This window comes from Ictidomys tridecemlineatus, chromosome 13 (assembly GCF_052094955.1).
Source record: "Ictidomys tridecemlineatus isolate mIctTri1 chromosome 13, mIctTri1.hap1, whole genome shotgun sequence".
Taxonomy (NCBI): domain Eukaryota; kingdom Metazoa; phylum Chordata; class Mammalia; order Rodentia; family Sciuridae; genus Ictidomys; species Ictidomys tridecemlineatus.
This window is the reverse complement of record NC_135489.1, coordinates 16,384,958-16,402,343: the sequence shown is the minus strand read 5'-3', so window position 1 is coordinate 16,402,343 and position 17,386 is coordinate 16,384,958. Positions and strand designations below refer to the sequence as shown.

Here is a 17,386-nt window from a genome sequence, read left to right as displayed (position 1 = left end):
TACTCAAACAAAACACTGCTAGAAGGCTGAAATATGCTGGGCATCTTGACCAGCTCATTTGGTCAAAAGACCTGCTGATCTTTCCCTTGCGTTGTGTTTGACTAGGTTGTTTTACAACTCGGTGAAATAGAAGCTGATTTGTAGAAAACTGTTAGTAGTACATATCATTCTTGTTTATAAATAATTGTAAAGTGGCAGTCCAATTGCTCTCCCTCCTCTGATGAGAAAGAAGCCAGTTTTGTATCTATGAATCAAACATATTTTGGCATTTTTGACAAAATTACATATTTAATAAGTCTTTGGGTTCTCCTCTGAAATGGTTATAACTCAATGAATTAAAGCCTCTAACACGTGTTCATTGTGTACTTCTTGGGAATCATGATTTTAACTTTCTTTCTCAAAACCATCCTTTAACATCATTTGGCCTTCAGCCTGGCACAAAGTAGGCATACGCAGTACATACCTGTTAATAATTTAATGAAATAATACAGTTAGACAAGTAAATATAGTCTTTGCCATGGTCAACATCAAGTATTTAGGTCTGGATGATTCATCCTGAAAGTAGGGTGTGGAATACTAGTGTAACTCTTGGCCTCTATTCCAAAATTGAAACTGAGTTGAGGAAATTCCCCTAATCCTTTCAGAAATGTTAGCAAGAACAGGCTACAGGGGATGTGGCAAGGCAAGTCTTGTCTGAGGGCTGCCCAAGTGGCCCCAATACAGGAGCTGAGTCAGAGAGGTCACCAAGGGTTCCAGGCATGGCATAAGAGATGGGAGACAGTGAACACATAACTCCTGTTTCCTTTTCTCAGTTGTAAACAGATCCAAGGACCCACAGGTATTCTATACTATATATCATTCTGCCGTTTTTAGTTGGAGACCATCTACAGTCATATTGTATAAAGGGGAAAAAAAACTATGAGTCAACTTCCACATCTGTTGAGTGTTTTGAAGATTACATCAGTAAAGTTCCACAGAATGAAACCATGAGCTTCCTGCAAATTGTCTGGATTTATAAAGATCTATATCACTTTAAACTAAATGAAAAAGAACTCCCAAGGATATTATCTATATGCATTAACTTCTAAGGGACACTTAAAAATCAGATCCATACTCTCAACTTTTCTCCTGTCTTTATATATACATAATTGACAGGAAAAGGAAGCTGAATTACTGATTATATTGTTTCCATAATTAATGTGCAATTTTTAGAGTACTGATGTAGGCATATGCCACATAACAAAATGTTAGTCAATATACCATATACCAATATGGTCCCATAAGATCATATTGCCCAGTCATGTCACATCCAGCCCATCCAGAACACTCTGATGCTCACATAATGATGAAATCACCTAACAATGCATTTCTCAGAACATATCCCCAACCATAAGCAAAGTGTGGCTATATATACTGCCCTGCTTTTCCCCAACACTATATGCTGGGGTACTATTATCTTCTGCTTTTTACAGACATAAAACTTTAAGCTTAGAGAGTTTAAGTAACCATCTAAGGTCACACCACTGATAATTGACAGTATTAAGATTTGAATTAAAGATCATGTATTTCCTACTATACCATTATGCGCCAGAACATAAATGAAAATTATGTAGCAGAAATATTAACATTTGATTGAGAGCAGAAAAAGACCAGTAAGCAGCCAGGCATGGTGGTGAATGCCTTTAAGCCTCCACTCAGGAGGCTGAGGCAGAATTGTGAGTTCAAAGCCAGCCTCAGCAATCTATCAAGGTCCTGAGCAACTTGGTGAGACTCTGTCTCAAAATAAAATATAAAGCCGGGTGTGGTGGCACATAGTTGTAATCCCAGCGGCTCAGAAGGCTGAGGCAGGAGGATTGTGAGTTCAAAGCCAGCCTCAGCAAAAAGCAAGGCTCTAAGAAACTCAATGAGACCCTGACTCTAAATAAAATACAGAATAGGGCTGGGGATGTGGCTCAGAGTTCAAGTGCCCCTGAGTTCAATCCCTGGTACCAAATAAATAAATAAATTATAAAAAGGGCTGGATATGTGGCTTAGTGGTTAAGCATCCTGGGCTCAATCCCTGGTACAAAAAAGAAAAAGAAAAAGATCAGTCATAAAAATGTAATGTCAATCCAGAGTATAGGATGGAGGGTGATATGTAGGGTGACTGGATAGGCTATAAGATGGCTAGGTAGAAAACAGGGTTGGGAACAGGGTGAAATGAGGGATGCTATCACTTAGGAAGTAGGAGAATGGGAAGGAGAGTCAATGTAGTGCCCCCTTGAGCTGTACTGAGTAAAGAACACTGGATCAGATTGACAAGGATACTTAGAGGGTAAATAAATATAACACAGCTACCCATTTTAGTCCATGCTCACATATGAAGAGCTGCTTAAGTAACACCCTGCACAAAGTAAGTTTAGAAAAGAAGTCTACAAAATTTAAATTCAAAGGTAGGATTCTAATAAAGACTAGAAGACTTAACTTCCCCAACTGGCATATGAAGGTAATGACTCTGAGAAAATATTTGTCCAGTGATGGAGGACAAAACAGGAAAGCACTAAAAGTGATTGGAAGAGACTTGCCAAGTCAAACAGAACGTGAAACAGCATTTGTATTGTTAAGAGTAGGAGTTTACATTTATTGTGTACTATGTGCTGGGCACTGAGCTAAGTGCTTTATATACATCAAATTCTTTCACCAGCAGAAACCTACATAAACTATATTTCAGTCCCATTTTACAGAGGAGACACAGAAGTTAAGTAACCTATTCAAAGTCATAAAAACCTGCACCCAGGAGATATATCTGGATCCAAAAGTCATGCTCTTTACCATTATACTGCATTCTGAAGTCTGAACTCATACAGGAGTGAAAAAGTTTAATGACTGATTATGCTAGAATGTGGGGGAGCCTGTATGGAGCACTACCTCACTAACAGGTATGAAAATCTGGGCATACAAATTATTGCTGAAGAAAATCCTGCTGTCTGGGCTGATGAAAAAGTTAATGGACCCAGAAGCTGGGCCAGAATCTCAGGGCTACCTGGCTGGACAGACTTCATAAAATTATTTGCTTTCGTCCCAAACTAGCCTACACTTTCCATTGTGATTGTGGCCTTGAATATAGCTAAGAAAGCTCCAGTGTAGTAGTCTATCAGTTTATCTATTGTGGATCAGTCCAGGGAAAGGCATCTTCTGTAAGGTTACCTGCTCTGATTACGAATGTGGGTGGCAGTCTGACCCAGAGAAAACAATCTCCAAGATCTGATTAGCCAGGTACACCACAGCTCAGTTTGTTTTGTTTGCAGTGCGAGGGATGGAAGCGGGCCCTTGTGCAGTTCGGCAGGTGCCCTAACACTGAGGAATGCCACTATGCCCGACCCTTCAGTTTTTAAAATTAAAGTCGAGGCGGACGTTTCGGGCGATTCCTGTCAAGTATAGGAAGCTCCAGCACTACTGCTTCCCTTTGGCAACGCCACACAAATCTAACCCTCCAAAAGAGGAAGCGTCCACTGAGGTTGCCCAACGCGGGAGCTGGTGGCATAGCCTGACACACGCAAGTCCCCAAGTCCGGCGAGCGCGGCTCGGGAACAAGCGCGTGGGGGCCGGAGGCCGGGAGTCGAGTGCTCCCCTCCCCGGCATGAGGCAAGCCTCCTCCCACGGCCTCGGGAAGCCCCGATGCCGCAGGCTTCCTCGCCGAGGAGGAGCGGCCGAGGCGCAGTTCCTACACAGCTTCCTCCTGCAGCAGCAGCCAACCGCGCCGCCGCGCTCCACGGGTTCGCCACGGGCGCCGCGCGGGCCCGGAGGCCGTGGGGGGAAGGCGGGAGGCGCGGTCGCACGCACGCGCGCAGCGGAGGCCCCGCCCCTCGGCCCGCCGGGCGGGTGCCCGGGAGAACCTGTCTCGCGGGGCGGGGAGCAGAGCTTCCTCCTGCGAGGGCTGCGCCGCGCTGCCCGAGTTCTCCTTCCGCCGCTGTCTCAGGACTCCGAGGCGAGCCGAGGGGCTAGCGGAAGGGCGCCGGAGCCGCGGCCCGCGCGGGCCATGTCGCTGAGGGGGGAGCCGCTGCAGGCCTCGCCTTTCCCGGCCCTGCAGCCGCCTCCGGGCGCGCCCTCGGGGCCGTCGCTAGCTTCCCTGGCCAGCGCGACCCTCCTCCGCCTTGGGGAGCCGCTGCTGCGGAGGCTCGGCGAGACCTTGGACCGCGCGCCAGAGGGCCGGGGCTGGAGGCGGCTGGCCGAGCTGGCCGGCAGTCGGGGGCGCCTCCGGCTCAGGTGAGCCCGGGCGGGCGTGTGGGCTGGGGCGGAGGGCTGGAGCGCGTCGCCGGGGTGAGGAGAGAGCGCAGGTGCGGACGGCTACCGAGAGCCTCCCCAGTCTCCCTCCGAGAGCCCGAAACGCCAAGCCCTGGCAATGCGAGGAGTGCGGGGTGGGATCCCGGCGCCGAGGGGGAGAGGCCGAAGTGGCCCCGCGGCCGCCGCACCCTCTTCCTGCCCTCTGACCCTGGAGCTGAGAGCCACAAGTCGAGGTTGACCCGGGAAGATATTGAGAGAATGAAATTCTCTCTGAGTGTAATTCCAGAGAACTTAAAATGCAGAAGAAAGTTAGGTGGACCCTGCCCTGGAGGGGCCAAGGAATGTCAGGAGGCAGGTGTGCAGGTGAAGAGGGAGTGAAGCCAAGGACTGGGGTGCAGGGATTCCTGAAGATTTGTGTGCAGAGAAAGGGAAAAATTGAATCTAAACTCACCATCTGACTCCATTAAATCAAGTTACCAGGTTTTCTTCTTGACTTTCGTCAGGAGCATAAACTTGATAAGTGAAACTTCCTGATAAGGAAAGGGTCCATGCTATTAATGATATTTGAAGTTTTTGATCTCAGGACTCCTTTACACTCTTAAGAATTATCCTAGAATGAATGAAGCCCTCCGTTGGGATCCCAGCAGCTCCCTCCCCCCCCCGTGTGTGTGTGTGTGTGTGTGTGTGTGTATAAAATATTATATATATTTTAGAGAGCCTTTATGTAGGTTATTGTGTTACATATATATTATATATATTGACATTTATCACATTTGAAATTAAAAGCAAGAAATTTCCAAGACGTTAGTTTATTTTAAAAGAACCCATTACATGGTTAACAACATTTCTGTAGAAGAGCAAACTTGTCCAAAATTTTTAAAATGTAATTAGCAAAGTAGCATTGATTTACATTTTGAAAATCTCTACCGTCTTGATTCAATCACAAAAACTGGATTCTTTATGTTTCTTTGTATTCAGTCTGTTGAAATCATCCGATAACAACAGTGGAAACTTTGGTGTACACTCTTGGGAGAATGAATGAAAAAGTTTAATAAAATCTTAATATTATTATGAAAAAAAAAACATTTTCACCTGTGAACCTCCTGAAAGGGTCCAGGAACTGCAACAGGGCTTCTGAGACCATACTTATAACTACCACTCTATGCCTTTGTTATGACTTTGGCCTGCCTTTGAACTCCTTAGCAGTTTTTTAAACTTCTCAAGTGACCAAACTTCATATTGTTCTACCATTATTTGTACATATCTTTATACAAAGTCACCTCCCAATACTGTTATGCATAGAACTTGTCTTAGACATTAAGTGCTTGTTGAATTGAGAGTCATTCATTTAAACTATTGAGGTCTGCTATTAGCTAAAAGTTCCAGAAGATTAAAAGTTAAATATTTTATTCCTCTTCATGAGGGTTTATCTAGCAATAGACTAGAATTTTGAGACATTCACAGTAACATTAATTGCCATGTTGAATGTAATACTAAAAATGGGGTTTTATTTTTTATTGAGTACAGAGTACCAAACAATGTACTAAGTGTTTATATGTATTATCTACTTTAACCCTCCCAACAATCCTGAGTTGCAAAGTTAAGATCGAAGCAAAATGTAATGATGATTTGGGATTATTTCCCATGCAGAAATGAGGTAAGAAATGTAAGCTAAGAAAGTCAAGCAGACATAGGGTGCAAGTTTCTTCTATTCGAGGGAAAACACATTAGGCTTTTAGCTGTACAAAGAAAATGCAAAATACTATTAGTCTAAGTCCACAGATTTCTGAATTTCTAGACTCATCATAATGTAAAAAATTGTCATCTTGGGAGTGGTGTTATATGCCTATAATCCCAGTGACTTGGGAGACTAAGACAGGAGGATCACAAGTCTAGGCCAGCCTCAGCAACTTGGTGAGACCTGTCTCAAAGTTTACAAAATCAAAAAAAAAAAGGGGGGGGGATGGGCTGGGAATGTAGCTGAGTGGTAGAGCTGAGAGTACAATCCCCAGTACCCTCCCCCCCTCCCAACACACACACAACCAAACTGTCTTTGGAGGCAGATCTTCGTGTTGTTCTGGCATTAATCAGGAACCTAGTTAGGAAAAAATCTAGGCTTCTTGGAGAGTACTACCACTTGGTGATAAAGGAATAAAGTCAGTAAGACTTTGCCAGCAAAACGTGTGGCTGCTGGGATCTCAAAGAGTGGATACCTGATCCTGGGTGTTGCATTTTCCTTCCAAGCCTTCAGTCACTGAGGCTGCAAAATGCTGTTAGCTTTGGGAGTTTGGTGAAAGCTTTGAGGCCACTTTTCTGTGGAGTAATATAGAGAGGAGGGCCATCGCCTAGCAAGAGGTGACAAGCACGGAAGGGCATGCATTTGTGAAATCTGGGAATTCTGGTGGGAAGTCTGACAAGACAGGTGAGTTACACCAGTCTTCCAGGATGATGAAGATTAGTTCCATGTAGGTTAGTTGAGGTGGGGAGAGTTGGAGAATTTAGGATGTTTAAGGTTGTGTCTATTGAGATCAGAAGAGTTAAGCTGCCATTATAAAAGTTAGCAGGGGAAACTTGGGGCTGGAGAGTGATAGGCAAGGGTTCTGGGATAGCTGGTGATTCTCAGCCCATTTAAGACCAAAAAAGCTTATGTTAAAGTGGTTTCATACCATGATGGGAGAAGAGCATCTGAAGGTCCTAAAAGTGTTTTTCTCTAATGTTAGACAAGACTTGTAGTGTGAGAGTCTGATCCGAGTAAACAATGAGTCACAAAAGAATGTGAAGAGTTTTCCTCAGAGTTAACTAGATTCACAGCCCAAATATCTTGAAAGTTGTTTCTTGTGTCTTCACTTTTTTCCTGACCCTATATCTTTCCTCAAATTAGATAAGAATTTACTTAAGAATATAAATCAGTAAACCACAAGAAAAGTCCATTCAGAGCTGTCCAGCAGGAATTAGGAATACTTGTAAATATTTTCACATGGTTGTTGATGACTCAGCATGATTGCTTACTTATGGTTTAGTTTGCCACGACCATGAATGCCCTACGTGAAAACCAACCGTGGTTCCATTCCAAACTGATATAATATTGGACACTGCTGTATATAGGCACAGAGTCTGAGTGTCTTGCCCATAATGTAAATTATAAGCTTCAGGGATGGGCAAAGATTTGTGGGGAGGGAGCTCTAAAATGCCTAAATTCTGCTCAGTCAGAAGCTAAGAAATGAGGCTAAAAAATGGGACTGTGGAACACGCACCAAGGAAAAACCATCAGTCATTTCATACATGTATGTAAAAGGTGCTCCTTTAGCTACAGAAACCCTGCCTTCACTCAGCTTATAACAGGAATCAGAATATGTGTAAAAGTTCTAGCCAAAGATTCCCTCCTCTCCATCTCCTGTCTCTGAATTTATCGTACATTAGAGCTCAGGCTTTGTATCTCTCGGTTTTGTTTGTTAACCTAGTCTCCTGGTGTTATTCTTCAGTCATATGACTATATATCATTAAGTTGATTACTCCCAATATATCTGCTTTGAATCCCTGGGTGTGTGTAGATGTCTATTTGTCATCTCTTCTTGATTGTCTTTTAGATATCTTAAATGTAACATGTCTGATCTTAACATGTCCCCTCCCGCAAACCTTTTTCTCAGTTTTCTGCATCTCTATAAATGACAACTTTATCCTTCCAGTTGCTGGGCCAAAAAAAAAATCAAGTCATTCCTGATTCTGCTTCTAGATATGTTATTTTTATCTTCAAATCCTCACTATATATCTGGAATCCAATTTCCACATCTACCATACTGGGCCAAGCTACCATTATTTCTCACCTGGATTATTCCAAAAGCTACTGAGCTTCTTCCTCCTTTTGCTTTGCTCCTATTTCTGGTCTGTTCACAGCATAGAAGATTCTTTAAAAATATTAAATTGTATTTTGTCTATCCTCTCTTCAAAACCCTCTAGTTACTTTTCTATCTCAGTGTAAAAATGCTGTTTAGATACTAGTTAACGCTTGAACCTTACATCCTACAGTTAATCAATCTCTCCACCACCACCGCTTTAGTCATACCCCCTGAATACAGTAGTGTCTTTGTACCTGCTGCTTATTCAGAATGAGGTGGTCTCCACAAATAACTACATGATTTGCTTGTCCACTTTTCAAGTGTTTGCTTAAAAGCCATCCTCTGGACAAATACTTTATGGATTATAAGATTTGAAATTACCCCATACATCTGTTCCAGTATTTCTTGTCCCCTTGCTTTGTTTTAGTTTTCTTCAAAATATTGGATAGATGGATATATATCAGGAGATGTGCCAGGCATGGCAGTGCACACCTGTAATCCCAGCAACTCAGGAGGTTGAGGCCAACCTCAGCAAGTTTACAAGGCCCTAAGCAACTTAGCAAGACTCTAACTCAAAAAAAAAAAAAAATAAGGCAGGGGGGATAGGAGATGTGACTCAGTGGTTCAGTGTCCCTAGGTTCAATCCCCGGTACCAAAAAGAGAGAGAGAGAGATTTGTGTGTTATCTATCCTCCTCTAAAGTGAAAAAATTCAGGAGGGTAGCAAATATTATTTGCTGCTCTATCCTCAATACCTAGAAAAAATTTACCTACTTTGGGTGATTAATAAATAAGTTGTCCAGCATAATTTTGATGCTGAGAAATTAAAACTAATTACATAAATTGATAGATAGATAAATTGAATTAATAAATGAAGATTCCAGAGAGTAAATGTACCAAGAGAAGAAGCAGAAGGACCTAAAAGCAATTCTGTGGTTTATACCCAAAAAAAATGCCATTATAATATGTTCCATTTGATTTTATAAAAAGCAAAGCCCATTTGTTTCAGTAATAAAGCAGTTTTTAAATGTAATTCAAAAATTCTGAATTAGGGCTCAGGAAGCACACTTACAGGAATATAACTAAGGAAGGAAAGATAAAATTTGAGTATATTTCATACATCACCTTAGCTGAAAGCCAGTACCCATGCAGAAAATTAGTACAATGAAGGGAGACTCAGAATCTTGCTTTTCTCTTTGCCTCTGTATAAGAAGAGAAATTGATTACTTCAATTTGGTCTTTTTGGGCAGAAAAGTCAAAGTGTTTCTATATCAATGTAAACAGAGCATCAGATTTAATGAGATGACGTCTTAATTTCATGTATTAGATCCTGGCAAACTTCTCATAAAACAAGTTTATTTAGCATATAGTATTCTTATTTTTAAAAATCTCATTCTAATTATTTAAAAACTTAGTAATCCTGATTCTTGTAATGGCTGCTTCCCAGAAGCGGTGTCACATGTACTCTCTTAGCCTCAGCATCCAGAGCTCCAAAAAGGGAATATTTCAAGCCAGATAAATTTTTATATGTACCATTTCTCAGCCTTCAAGATCCCAGTATCGTGACCTCAGTTTCAACACAATTGTTCTTAGTCCTCATTTCATTGCTTTTGGTTCTGCTAGTTGTTGAAACACTAGAAACCAGGGACATAATCGCTACCTTGTTAGATGTGGTTCTCAGCATTGCAGGCATTTGTGCTTGCCTTGGTGTGTATGCATGAAAGCAGAATGGACACATGTAACTTTTAAGGGCCTCCTGAATCAACTTTGCCCTGAAAACTTTTGTGTTATTGAGGATAAACCTGAGCTTTAGTCTGTAAACTTCCCAGTGAACGGTAATGGTTTCTTATTCTTAGTTGTTTCCCATGAAATGAGAACAAATAGATGTTTGTTACATGGAAAAAAATGTTTTCTTTATAACAAATAATGTACTGAAAACTGCAGCCTATAAATTGTATTTGCTGCTTAGAAAAAGTGTCAAAGACATGGGATGGTATAAAGTAAGTAGTAGTTGAAAGTTTCAGAATTCTCAAAGCACAGGAAATAGGAAGGAAGAATCTCTTCTCCAGAATCTGGCAGATCTCCACTGTCAAGTTATCACTGCCTCCTGAATCCTTAAGGAGTCTTTTTCTCCATGTTTTTATTATATAGTTGCTTTATATACCAAGTTAATATTGTACTTACATATCAAATAGCCAAAATTAAAACATCTATGGGGGAAAAAGGTTTGGAAAAATGTATTTAATATATATTATATTGAAACGGAAAAAGATTTAAAGTTAAAAAGAACCCTTTATATTGACATTGGAAGAGATTCAGTGTAAGCAAAACAACCTTTGTATTAATTGAGTAACATCCCATGTTGAGAAGTATTATATTAAATATAAGCTCTTTCATTATGTTGTAAGTTAAAAAAAAAAAAAAGCCTAGTAGTCCTTATGCTATTTCCATGTTTGTTCCTTGGCTTGACTTGGGTGTTTTAAGTCTTTTCCAATTGCTAACTTTGTAACACTGATTGTTTTATCTAGTGACATTTTTGAGTCATTGGCTTCTCTTTTTCTCTAGAGCCCTACTAGCACTATTTGTATTTGCTCGTGTGCCATGATTTCAGATATTGTAGTTCCCCAATGGAATGAAGGCATATTCCTTTCATAAAACAGCAGAATTTAACCTTTTAACACCTTCATTTTGGATCATCTTGTGCTTCATTATCTTCAAAGAAGTTAAAAAGATTTTTTTTCTGTTCTTCCTAGTTCTTATGTTCAAATGAAAGACAAAAATTTCGATCACTATCAAGGCTAAGTTTCTCTCACATCCTGCTTCAAGATTTCTCTTGAACTCTCCTGCCTTAATAACTCTGGGAACTGAGTGAGAAAAGGGAATAAAGAGGAGAAGGAAATTCTAAAGAAGGAGGAGGAAAGAACACTAGCACTGATAATGTAAATAGTTTTCAGCACACACTAACTTGTGATTAATTCCTTATAGTACCTAGTAGATGTATCATTCTGAAAAGAGGTTGTTGACTTGAATAAATTTGTCATTTTCAGTTGTCTGGACCTGGAGCAGTGTTCTCTTAAGGTGTTGGAGCCTGAAGGAAGCCCAAGCCTGTGTTTACTAAAACTAATGGGTGAAAAAGGTTGCACGGTAGCAGAATTGAGCGACTTCCTACAGGCTATGGAACACACTGAAGTTCTTCAGCTTCTCAGCCCCCCAGGTGGGTCTTCTGGTAAGAATATTATGTAGAAATTTGTGGAGTAAAACTTAGAGAAAAACTTCTCATTTACCAGGTAAATTTCATTAAATTTTTTCTTGTCCTATATCGAAACCAAAAAAGACATAAAAAAGCAAATAAAAATGCATGAACATTGATTATAGTTCAAAGAACCAGCTATAGGAGATGTTTTTGAAACAATTGGGAAATTTTTAATGTAGCCTACATATTTGACATTATAGGGTTCATACAATAATATTGTAGTTATATAGAGGAATATATTCCAAGGAGGATGCATGCTAAAATATTTATAGGTAAGATTATAGTAATCTTATTATAGATAAGACTGTATTGTCTATTATAGGTAACAGACACTGAAACAGCCAAAAAAGTGAACTCACACAATTATTTTTGTATACGTATGTATTTCGATGATAAAAGAAGTAGGACACATGTTTATTTTGTTTTTATTTTGGTATGGACTGCTTAACTACTGAGTCACATCCCCAACCCTTTTTTAATATTTTATTTAGAGACAGGGTCTCGCTAAGTTGCTGAGGCTGGCTTTGAACTTGCAATCCTCCTGACTTGGCCTCCAGAGCCACTGGGATTACAGGCATGTGCTCCCACACCTGCCAGATATTTAATGTTTTAAGTTTTTGCCAACATGATATTTTGAAGTGTAATTAAATAAACCACAATAGTTTTTCCTCAATATGTCAAAATTGAGTGAGGCATCTTACTTCCAAAGTCAAGTGAGGAATAGGAAACAGTTCCTCCTCTCTGTAGCTATAGTTAGAGTCAGTCAGTTGCAATGGTGTCAGGAAAGACATGTATCAGAGTTGCCTGATGCAACAGTACTGCCGACTCCCAAGTGTCCACTGAAAGCAAAGAGGCCAGCCAGGCTTGGAAGGGCCATAGACTAAGGAATTGATGCTCTCTGTTTTATGTAAATTTCAAGAATGCCACTTCATTATATAACCAATCTGGTTATGATATATTGTTATGTTAAATAAGGACTTAGGGACAGAAGGTATAGCAGTGAACTATGGATTTACATGTACCAGAAACCCCAACTCAAACTGATAGAATAAAGGGAATACATTGCTTGTCCCAACTGAAAAGCCTGTTTCTAAGGGACTGGTTGGTTTTTGTCTTTGCTGTTCTTCTCTTGACATAAGCTTCCTTTTAAGACTGTTGCTCCATTAGCCCAAGATGTCTGCTGTCTATTCCTGGTCTCGTGCATCTTTGTCCCCACATTCCCAGAAAAATCAAAAGATTCACTCTCATTAATTAGTTTTGTATACTTCCCTGTCCCTAAACCTGTCATTGTAGCCAGGGACATGGAATGTGCTGATTTGCCTGGATTAAAGCCAGTAGTGAATTGGGTTGAGTCAGCTTTCCAGGAACCACATGTATCACCAAACAAAATTAGAAAACAGAAACAACAGATGCTGGAGATATAAACAAAAAGTCATGAACAAATGAGAAGAAACATGGACTCCCAAGTCATCCCAATTTACTAATGTAGATGGTAAAATAAGCCACCAGTAAATGCTTCCTTTGAGATATGCACAGTTTTAAATGTTTGGTTTTTGTTTCTCACTGCCTCTTCATATCAAGTGTTGCAGGCTAGGAATAACTAGCTGCTAATACAGATGCCCCAGTATGTAACTCTGTCCATCACCAATCAGTAAACTTCTTAAGATACTACTTATTAATTTTTATATGCCCAATGCCTCAAATAGTGAGTACACAGTAGTTGTGAGGATCAAAATCCACCAGATTAGGGCACTAAGTTCTCATACTTTATAGAACAATAAGGCCTCTGAAAACTTAAGAAACTTCTCTTGGAATTTAATAACATTTTTGAATCTCATTTCTCTTTTTCAATCATTCTGACCATTGGTTATCAATTCTATAAAATGAGTGAAGTGTTCTGTCAGAAGAGCAGGAGTGACATGGAGTAATGATGTGTTGAATTGTTTCTAGACAGTGATAGGGGCCAAACACATCTCTTAAATTTGTGGTGCGGTCACTGACCTTGAAATCTATGGTTCCCAATTAAAGTTTTCTGTATGTGAAACCAGGCTTTACTGAAATTGAGTCATAAATTTATTGATATGTAATGATCTGCCTGAATTTTTTAAATAATATTTTATATTTTGACTTTTGACAAGCCAGCAACTGGTAAAGTGCCTCCCTAGTAAACATCAGTAATCTTCCTTTTAAAAATCCAGTTTTGCTCTTTGTGCTTTTCTCCAAATAATAAGAGCACTCTCCTGTCAGTGTGCCCTGTTCAGGTTGTTCTGATATGTGGCAAATAGGTTTTTACAAGATCATTCCATAGAGCTCTTTTGTAGGAAATAGGAAAACAGTTTTTATATTACCACTTGTATGCTGTTTCTGTGAAGGTTTTGTTGTATTAACCACGTGGTATCAATAAAATTGGTTGTTACTTGAATATTATTTATTTATTTAAAAGGAAATATTTGGGGGATTTAATAAAGCTCAATAATTTTAGGAAGCAGTAAACTATTGTTAGTTTAATATCTATAGCTCCCCAATAATCTAAAATTTACACTATAGGTATTAGAATAAAGAAATGTAAGATTTATAAAGAAGAATTTTAATATCAAGGCTATCAAAAATAAAAACTATTATAATTATATTAAGAATGCAAGCTCTGAGGTTGGGTTTGTGGCTCAGTGGTAGAGCGGCAGTAGTGTGCTTGACTAGCATGTGTCAGGCACTGGGTTTGATTCTCAGCACCTCATTTAAATGAATGAATAAAATAAAGGTCCATCAACATCAAAAATATTTTTAAAAAGAGAAGATTGCAAGCTCTAATAGAATCACCTCAATTTGTGACTTTGCTCATTCATTAAGTAAACCTTTACTGTATTCCAATACTTTGCTATCTCAGATGTCAAGTATTGTGAATTCAGAGCTGAATTAAATAATAGTTTCTACCTATTGAAGGTCTTAGTTTAGTAGGGGAGGCAAACATCATAGCCAGGACAACTGTAAAAATAAGTATATGTAAAGTAAGTTTATCTAATCTCTAGTTTTCCTTTTCAGTGTACTATATTCTTGAATCTAAGAAATATTCTAATGTTTTCTCTATATTTTGTAGTTAATATCATTTCACAGGATGATATTAGTCCTTATTCCACAGAAAGTCTAATGATTTTTCTCTGATAGGGGTCAGATGATTTTTCTCTGATGTTAGGGGCTCTGATAGGGGTCTGGTTAGGGTTAATAATATGAATTCTGTCAAAGACGCTGTGAGCCTTAGAACAGGTCTTTGCAAGTCCAAATGCAAGGAGGAGGGGAAATTCTAGGTATATTCTGACAGAAGGAACTTTAGTTTGCTATATTCCATTTCAATTGTTATGAAACAATAATGTGAAATAACCCTGAGAGATAACTGTAGTATTTGATATGTCTTTTAAGAAACTGGCCAAATTTCCTTTATATATTTGGTAGCCCAGAAGTAGCTAAAGTTGTGAATGTTCCTCCATCTCTAACTGAATAATCCCTGTGATTTGGAGCCAGCTTCAGTGGCCGTTTAATGTAAAGTCTTAGGTGAGTGTGAACTCATCCTGAAATTCTTGCTGTCTTTAGGCTCTGGCACCTAATACATTTTCTGAAGTCCAGATTAAAGTTCCTCCCTTCTGCTTTCTCTCTCACTGCACTTTTCCACAGCAGGTAGTTGGCCAGCTTCCTCTCAGTCTTGCTTGAACTATATGTTGGAGAAATTGTTTTGTGTTTTTGTGTGGCTGGTATCCATTCCTGGTTTCCAGCACTCATAGTGTTCCTCTATTTTTATTCCTCTGGGAATTGGACAAGGAGGTAATCAAATGTGCTAAAATTGTTTTTAACCAGAGATCTCATTTCAGATCTTTATTGTATTTAAGGGTCAAAGACTCTGATCCCAAAGCAACAATAGTGGCATATATAGTCTTGGAAGATGTAGATAAATTTAGATATGCAATTCAAGATATTTTTGCTGCTTTTATTCTAAGTGAAAACATTTTGAGCACAGACTTATAAGCTCGATCAGTTATATTTATGTAGATCATGAAATGATTACCTAAGGAAGTAAGATACTTACCTGCAATTGGTAGAACAGGGGCTGGAAATGTGAGGACATTTAAAGATAATTAACATTGTATATGTGGGTTTCATTAGGATGAATTCATTAGGATGAAACCAGGTAAGTTTCTTACCCTGGTTTTGTGATATTGCTGTTTTTATTTTATTCTTCATATAAAAGATGCTTCATTGAGGATACCTATCAGATTACTATTGCACAGCACATGATTTCAGGAGCATCTTTTCCATTTGCCCCCACCCCTTTCTTTGATTTCATATCACTTTTATTCTTGAATTCTTTGTACCATACTCATTATGTTTTATATCAATTTTTATTGTCAAATGATCTCTAAGATAAGTGCAGAGACTACTGAACAGTATTCTTTAGTGTCCAAAATACCATAACTTCAATTTTATCTTCATATCTCAGTGAAGTGTGAACATTTAATCTTAACCAGCAAATACTTATGTGGAAAATGAGACTTCTGGAAGTTATCATTTGGCCAAAGTCACAGTTAGTTATTGACAAGATTAAAAACTAGGTCTAAAAAATATAAAATAAAAACTAGGTCTGCTGAATCAAGTACCATTTTCAAAATGCTAGAAAATTCTAGGTCATTTGAGAAACTTAGTTATGGATTATTACCTCAGGTGCTTCTTTGACCCATGGATTTCATTTTTTTTCTTATTACCAAGTTTAAAAGTGTTTAAATGCTATTTCTTATTTATAAGGGTCTTTGCTTGTTTCATGGATCCAGAAAATTGGCACTTATTCCTGAAAAAGAAAATAACAACAAGTGAAAAAAGACAGAGATAGTATGGATGGGAATAAGATTAAAAAATAGAGATGGAAAGGGAGTATTAAGTGAGGTCTGAAAGAATGTGTTTCTGGGTGTGGAGTGTTCAGTCTTGGGCCCTGCAGCACAACAAGGGATGGATGTGGGAGACTAGATTTAGCCTCATAGATGCAAATTGACATGTAAGAAGGACACTTGTGGGCATGTACTGGTTGTATAAAAGGGGAGATGTTACCTTACAGGAAGAGGAGGGGTGTTTATTCTGGAATGCTGTAGGACACATTGATAGTTTGCTGTGATAGCTTAGAAATTTTTAGAGTAACTTTGAGAAAACATTTTAGTTGGAAGCTGATGGGGTTTTTTGTTGTTGTTGTTGTTGTTGTTGTTGTTTTGGTTCATGGCCTCTGAAAGTAGATGTATTTAAACACATTCAATAGATCTGTTTCTGGAAAGGGTGTTTGTAAATTACATCAATATTTACATGAATTGTGAAAATAACTTAAAGTGAACCTATGTTGAATCCTTTTTTCAAACCAAGAATCATCCTGATTTACCTTTTTTGTAATTCTAGCAATATTTTAAAATTTTTTTATTGCTTGATATGTGTGTGTATATGTGTGTGTGTGTATGTTTGTAAAGCACAATCCTTAGTTCCATCATATCTAGTCACATTCTCCCAGGCTTACAGGAAATCAAGTAACTTCTCTTGACTTCTTTGCAGATGTTATCTGAAAATATGCTTGTTTGCCAGGAAACTGTGCATTCACCATTTAAAATAGAACTTTCAGTTGTGTACCTTGCTACATCCTACATAGCATGGTGCCAGATTCTTTCCTTACCTTTGTTCAGCACCTTCTGACTAGTTGGCACTGCAAAGGGGTGGTTAAGGGTTGACCATGGTTCCCTGTCATACAAGGCATCGTGGGAGGAAGGAAATGTGTGTGGTTTAAATGGGAGGTGTTGCAACTTCTTTGCTTTACTACTCACTGGGGGCAGTTTCCAAATCTCATTTTGCCTATAAATTCTCAGTCTTTGAAGCAACAAGTGATAGGGTTTATTTATTTATATATATATATACACACACATACATATATGTATACATATTTCTGTATGTGTATATACATAACAACAAAATATATTTATTTGTTGTTAAAGACTAGACTGTACTAAAATTTTTGGTATA

The 17,386-nt window shown here is 39.0% G+C and overlaps 1 protein-coding gene and 1 pseudogene across 5 annotated transcripts in view; both read left to right on the top strand.

Annotated features, from left to right (window-relative positions):
* Positions 1–3,823: 3,823 nt before the first annotated feature.
* Malt1 (MALT1 paracaspase) overlaps positions 3,824–17,386 on the top strand; it is a 56,979-nt gene continuing 43,416 nt past the window's right edge. For 2 of the 5 annotated variants that reach the window (XM_078029956.1, XM_078029954.1), the window contains exons 1-2: positions 3,824–4,245; positions 11,145–11,323. In XM_078029956.1, coding sequence (XP_077886082.1) covers positions 4,019–4,245; positions 11,145–11,323 — 406 coding nt within the window. In that variant the 5' untranslated portion in view covers positions 3,824–4,018. Of the gene's footprint in view, positions 4,246–10,850; positions 11,037–11,144; positions 11,324–17,386 lie in introns of all 5 variants that reach the window. The other 3 variants (XM_078029957.1, XM_078029955.1, XM_078029958.1) reach the window with 2 other exon arrangements.
* LOC120884462 (small integral membrane protein 30-like) lies at positions 5,916–9,839 on the top strand (annotated as a pseudogene).